Below are 5492 nucleotides of genomic sequence, written 5' to 3' on the forward strand. Positions count from 1 at the left end.
ACCTAAAATTAAAATGGATAAAGATATAAAAATATCACATCCCATCCCTGGTCATACTTTTATAAAGTAATTACCTTTATATAGAACGTAATTTAATTTTTAATCTTGATTGATATATACAAACATATCTTTAAAGTATTTGATATAGCTAACGTCATTTTAATTTAAAGTATTCTGAACAATTTTCAGTCAAAAATGTGGGAGAATCTTATAGATATGTTTAAAAAACTTTAAAGCGACGAGTCATCAATGGGACCGGCTTCCATCAGGGCGCGGGACCTAGTTTTAGGTTGGTAGATGCAGCTTTCCCACCCTTGTCCTTTGATTAACATTCATTTGAGTAGGCGCTTATTAAATAATCAGTAATCTTAATTCGCTAATGTATGGGAGAAATGTGACAATAATACTCTTGAGCAATTGCAATTCACTGGTGATGAGTTTAAGTTAAGCATGGATGGTGTCCTACAATGGGAATATGTCGTTTTTAAACATATATTCTCATTGGAATGTCCCACATCATTACAATGGGAATATATTGTTTTTAAACATATATTCTCACTGGAATGTCCCATATGGGACATTACAGTGGGAATATATATGTTTAAAAACGATTTGTTAAAAAGGATTCAAAAATATTTTAAGCATGTTCAAGTAACCTGATAAAATATGTATGTCAAGTGTGACAGTGTGCACAAAGCGCACACACAATTTGACAGAATGACTCAAAGAAATGCAATGAGGTAGGGCATGGAGATCCATAAAAGCTTAAGGAATAGAGGAATTTTGCGATATGATAAAGATACAACTGCCCAATTAGATGAAAATTATAAATCAGGCTCAATGCTCATAAACCACTTAACAGACACTCATAAGAAATTTAAACTGTTTGTAGAGTTTGTGACCTCTTACAACATGGAACTCTAAGCCTGTGGCTTGGGTAGTTCAACAAGCAGCCTTCTGTTCATAGGCTGTCAATTAATATTTCTGTGTCTTTTGTCATATTTTCAATTTTATAATTTCTATATTATTATTTTTTTAAGTTAAGGTATGTAGGATATTGAAATTGATGTGTTTCAAAACCATTTCTTATATGTTATAGGAGAGTAGAGAGTTTATCTAATAGCCTCCTAATCATTATATTTTTGTATGATGAAAATAAATTTGGTATTGTTTATCAAATCACAAAGATTAAATCAATACATATAGGTAATATAAGATTTAGACTGTGCTCTTTATTAATGTTCTAATATATTAAATCAGGAGAGGCCTGAACCTTTACATACTTGTACAATCAGTCAGCAACTTGTTCTTTATTAATGTTAAAATTCATCTACAATTTTAAATTATTAAGATTCCGACCTGATCTACCTTCTACCTTGTATAGCCTAATTAGAACATTAATAATCTGTAAATTACATTATTGATTTCCTTCTATCGAATTGACTATTATGAATGGAAGATGAAGATTCTTCTTTTTATTTTGAAGCAAGCTGTATTTTATTTCTAGCCACAACTTCATTTAAGAAAAGGTCCAAAACAATAGCTTGCAGATTTGAAAGCTAAAACATTGGCATAAGACTACATAACATCATTTGATCTAACTCACATGAATGCGATCTAGTATTGAAATGAGTTGCATAATATCTTGATCTAATTTAGTAAAAATCTTCTTAATCATTATTTGATATATTGAATCTTCATTATGATATTGGTTTACAACACAACTTTATAATAACAAAATGAATCCATCACCATACGTAAAAACATATAAACATCTTATTTCTCATTAATTACAATAATTACTAAATGTATTATTTACAGCTAACTCAATACTAGTTACACTTCACCATATGGATTACCATAAAGAGAAGAAACATTCTAGAACTAACAAGCATACAGTAATATTCAATTTAATGGCATGGAGGGCTTGCTACATGGAACAAGTGAAATTAAAATTTTACAGGAAAGATAAAAGACTAACCAAAATTTGCGAAAAAGTTGCGGGGAGGGCCATTTTTAATTTCCAGTAGACTAAATGATGAATGACACTGACAAGCATATGGTGCTCGTACCGCAAATCGGGAAAAATATTCGAGATGACAAACAAGAAAAAAAATCTTACACTGTGGTCCAGTAGAAACGGTAGTTATTCAATCCTTTCAAATTGATTAATACAGTTCCGTATACAGCAAGTCGAAGATTTATCTTTCAATTACTTCTGCAAATTTTCCACGCTTCAAAAGACTGAACATTATCTGCCCCACAACTTTTCCGTTTTTTCCTGATTTGCCAAGACTTTCGAAAGTATCTTTTTCTTTTATGAGTTTCTATAAAATATACAGGGTGCCCCTTCTGATGGACAGATGTAGAGGTGTGCAAGTTTGGTGGTCAGACGAAAGCGGATAATTATGTTGAAAAATCAAATTTGTGCTGTGATATGCCTGCTTCCAGTTTTTATTTGTACTGCACAGCAGTCTAATGGCAGCAGCACTAATTTTTCCTTTACCAACTTTAGCCAAAACAACAGCCAGCAGCTCATATACATGGGGGACGCTAACTTTTCGGCTGAGTATGGTTATATCGATATCACACCCGATCCAAACCCCACTGTAAACTTTTCTTCTCCAAATGAAACGGCTTCAAATCTTCTCGACCGCAACGGAAGGGTTCTGTACCACAAGGAGATCACGATGTGGCCGGCAAGTTTCACCACCAGCTTCACCATCTTCGTGGAAAACATAACAGCCATCAGAAACTTCAATGGCGACGGTATTGCCTTCATCATCGTGCCAGATAACAAGGGCCTTTTAGCAAAGAGCAGTGGGGCCTTCCTCGGCCTCTTCAACCAGTCCACGGACGGAAACACGACCGGCCAGCTTGCCATCGAATTCGACACATTCCATAATGAATTTGACCCAGTCGGCAGCAATCATGTGGGCATCGACATCCAGGGCATCAAATCCAACGCAACTGCTAGTATGGAAGAGCACGGCATGGATATCCAGGCTGCGCGAGCTATAGAAGTCAGGGTCGACTACGACGGGTGGGCTAAATCCCTGCAAATCTATGCGCGCTATGCAAACAGTAGTTCGGCCTACACAAGCCTTCTGAACTACACGGTGGAGCTCAAAAACACTGTTCCAAGATCGGCGTACGTGGGATTTTCTGCAGCAACAGGGAATTCATTCGAGATACACAGAATTCTCAACTGGAATTTCAGTTCCACGATGTTGCCGGAATCTTCACTGGATTTATCACCGGGGGGACCGGAAAGCGGGGTCAAAGTCGGCGTCTTGGTGGGCTCAATTACAGTCGGGTTGGTTATGGTGGGATTGTTGGTCTTGTGGTTCGTGGTAAAGAGACTAAAAAGGAAAAACCAGACTACTATAACTCTTGACAAAGGAAGCTTCATGGGAGAGCTTGAAATGATCCAAAGCGCGCCTCACCGTTTCTCGTACAAGCAACTAGCCGCCGCTACCAGCAACTTCAGTAAAGCCGAGCTTTTGGGAACCGGCGGGTTCGGAAGCGTGTACAGAGGAAACCTCAACGCCGGAGGTAACGAAGAAGGGTCGTTGGTGGCGGTGAAGAGAATTTCAGCCGGGTCAAGGCAGGGGGAAAGGGAGTTCATCTCTGAAATCAACACCATAGGCCGCCTCCGCCACCGGAACCTGGTGCAGCTTCAGGGCTGGTGCCACGAGCGTGATGAGCTTCTTCTAGTCTACGATTACATGCCCAACGGAAGTCTGGACAAATTCCTTTACGACAGAACCCGGGACCCGCCCTTGGATTGGCCGCGACGCCAAAGGATATTGTGCGGCCTGGCCTCGGCTCTACTCTACCTGCATGAAGAATGGGAGCAGAGGATCATTCACCGAGACGTGAAGCCCAGCAATGTGATGCTTGACGGGAAATTCAACGCTCGCCTGGGGGACTTCGGTCTGGCCCGGCTCATGGAGCACGACGATAATAGTCCGGCTGTGATGACTCTGCTGGCGGGTACGCCCGGGTACGTGGCTCCCGAGTGCAGCTACACAGGCAAGGCCACGACAGAATCAGATGTGTTCAGTTTTGGGATCGTCCTGTTGGAGGTGGCCACTGGTAGGCGGGTTGTGGAGCGCAAGTACCCATTGGCTGAACGAAATTTGGTGGACTGGGTTTGGGGGCTCTACAGCCAGGATAGAGTCTTGGAGTGTGTGGATCCCAAACTGGAAGGGTCTGGTTATGATGAAGAGCAGATAAGAAGAGTGTTGATTTTGGGTCTAGCGTGCTCGCATCCTGATCCACAGTTACGCCCTTCTATTAGACAAGCCATTCAAGTGCTCATAAACCCTAATGAAGAGCTGCCGCAGCTGCCTTCCAGCAGGCCACTGGCGATCTATGTTAGTTTGCCACCGGTTGGATCTGTTCATTCTCAGTCCACCTTGTCTTCGAGTACGAGTGGTGATGCCGGATCGTATAGTCTCATGGGTGAGAGTAGCATGGGTTCCATTACATGTTCCACGCTACATCATGGCAGATAAAGATGAGCACATGGCTTGCCATACTTTCTGTCTCACTCTCTTTTCATTTGCCATGTTTGTTTATATTAAATATGCGTTGCAAAGGAGTTTATCTGTTTTGTTTTTTTGTTTTTTTAAAGATTGTATTTGCATTGGAGTGAGAATGCCATACATGAATACATTCAAATTGTTCAATTTGTCATGTTGGTTTATGTGTTACGAAAGAGTTTATCTGTGTTTCTATTAGATTTTTTTTTTATTGTGGTGAAAATGGTATCTCAATTTGAATGTGTATTTATACAAGTATTTATATCCTTTTTTTTTTTTCGTTTTAGATTGTATTTGTATTGAAGTGAGAATGACATACATAAATTACTCAAAATGAACTATTTGAATGTATAATTATACAAATATAGTTATAAACCAAAAAAGATAATATTAAGCAAATGTTGATAGGTTTTACCATTTGTGTAGGACAAAGTTAAAATAATTTAATATACAATATATTTTTAGAATTACAATGTAGAAGTATGCTTTTGTACATATTATAGTAGCATATGCATACACAATGAGACATGCAAATCTAGGGACAGTGTAAAAGTAGGTGAATTTGGCTCTTTACTTTCAATGATTTGGCGGTAGATAATATAGTATATGTATATGTGGTTTTAAAAGTACGTGGAAAGGTTAACCTCATAGATGATTGCGTGATCTATTTATTTCAATTTTTTATTGCATTAAAGGTGAGTTAAAAATAAATATAAAGATGGTGCATGTCTTGGTTGGATGAATGTTAAAGTCTTATAATAACAATGACTATTTGTGATTTGATTATTTCATTAAGTTGTATTTTTAACTATTCTTGCAATGAACATAACAAATTAGTAAGTAATTTAATAATATATTTTGGAAATTAGTTTTTATATAGTAAAATGAGTGCTTATTGTAGACACCTAAAATTGTCTTTTTTATTTAAATAAATATTTTTATTTA

At 37.9% G+C, this 5492-nt stretch overlaps 1 protein-coding gene across 1 annotated transcript; it reads left to right on the top strand.

Annotated features, from left to right (window-relative positions):
* The first annotated feature begins 2205 nt into the window (after window positions 1–2205).
* On the top strand, window positions 2206–4688 carry LOC131073017 (L-type lectin-domain containing receptor kinase IX.1). Its single transcript, XM_058009357.2, has one exon. It carries the CDS (start codon window positions 2409–2411, stop codon window positions 4518–4520), a length of 2112 nt encoding a protein of 703 aa, XP_057865340.2. The 5' UTR covers window positions 2206–2408; the 3' UTR covers window positions 4521–4688.
* Window positions 4689–5492: the final 804 nt, after the last annotated feature.

Source organism: Cryptomeria japonica, chromosome 6 (assembly GCF_030272615.1).
Source record: "Cryptomeria japonica chromosome 6, Sugi_1.0, whole genome shotgun sequence".
Taxonomy (NCBI): domain Eukaryota; kingdom Viridiplantae; phylum Streptophyta; class Pinopsida; order Cupressales; family Cupressaceae; genus Cryptomeria; species Cryptomeria japonica.

What these genes read in the sequence shown, in the direction of transcription:
- LOC131073017 (XM_058009357.2), top strand. Translation starts at nt 2,409, where the DNA reads ATGTTGAAAAATCAAATTTGTGCTGTGATATGCCTGCTTCCAGTTTTT.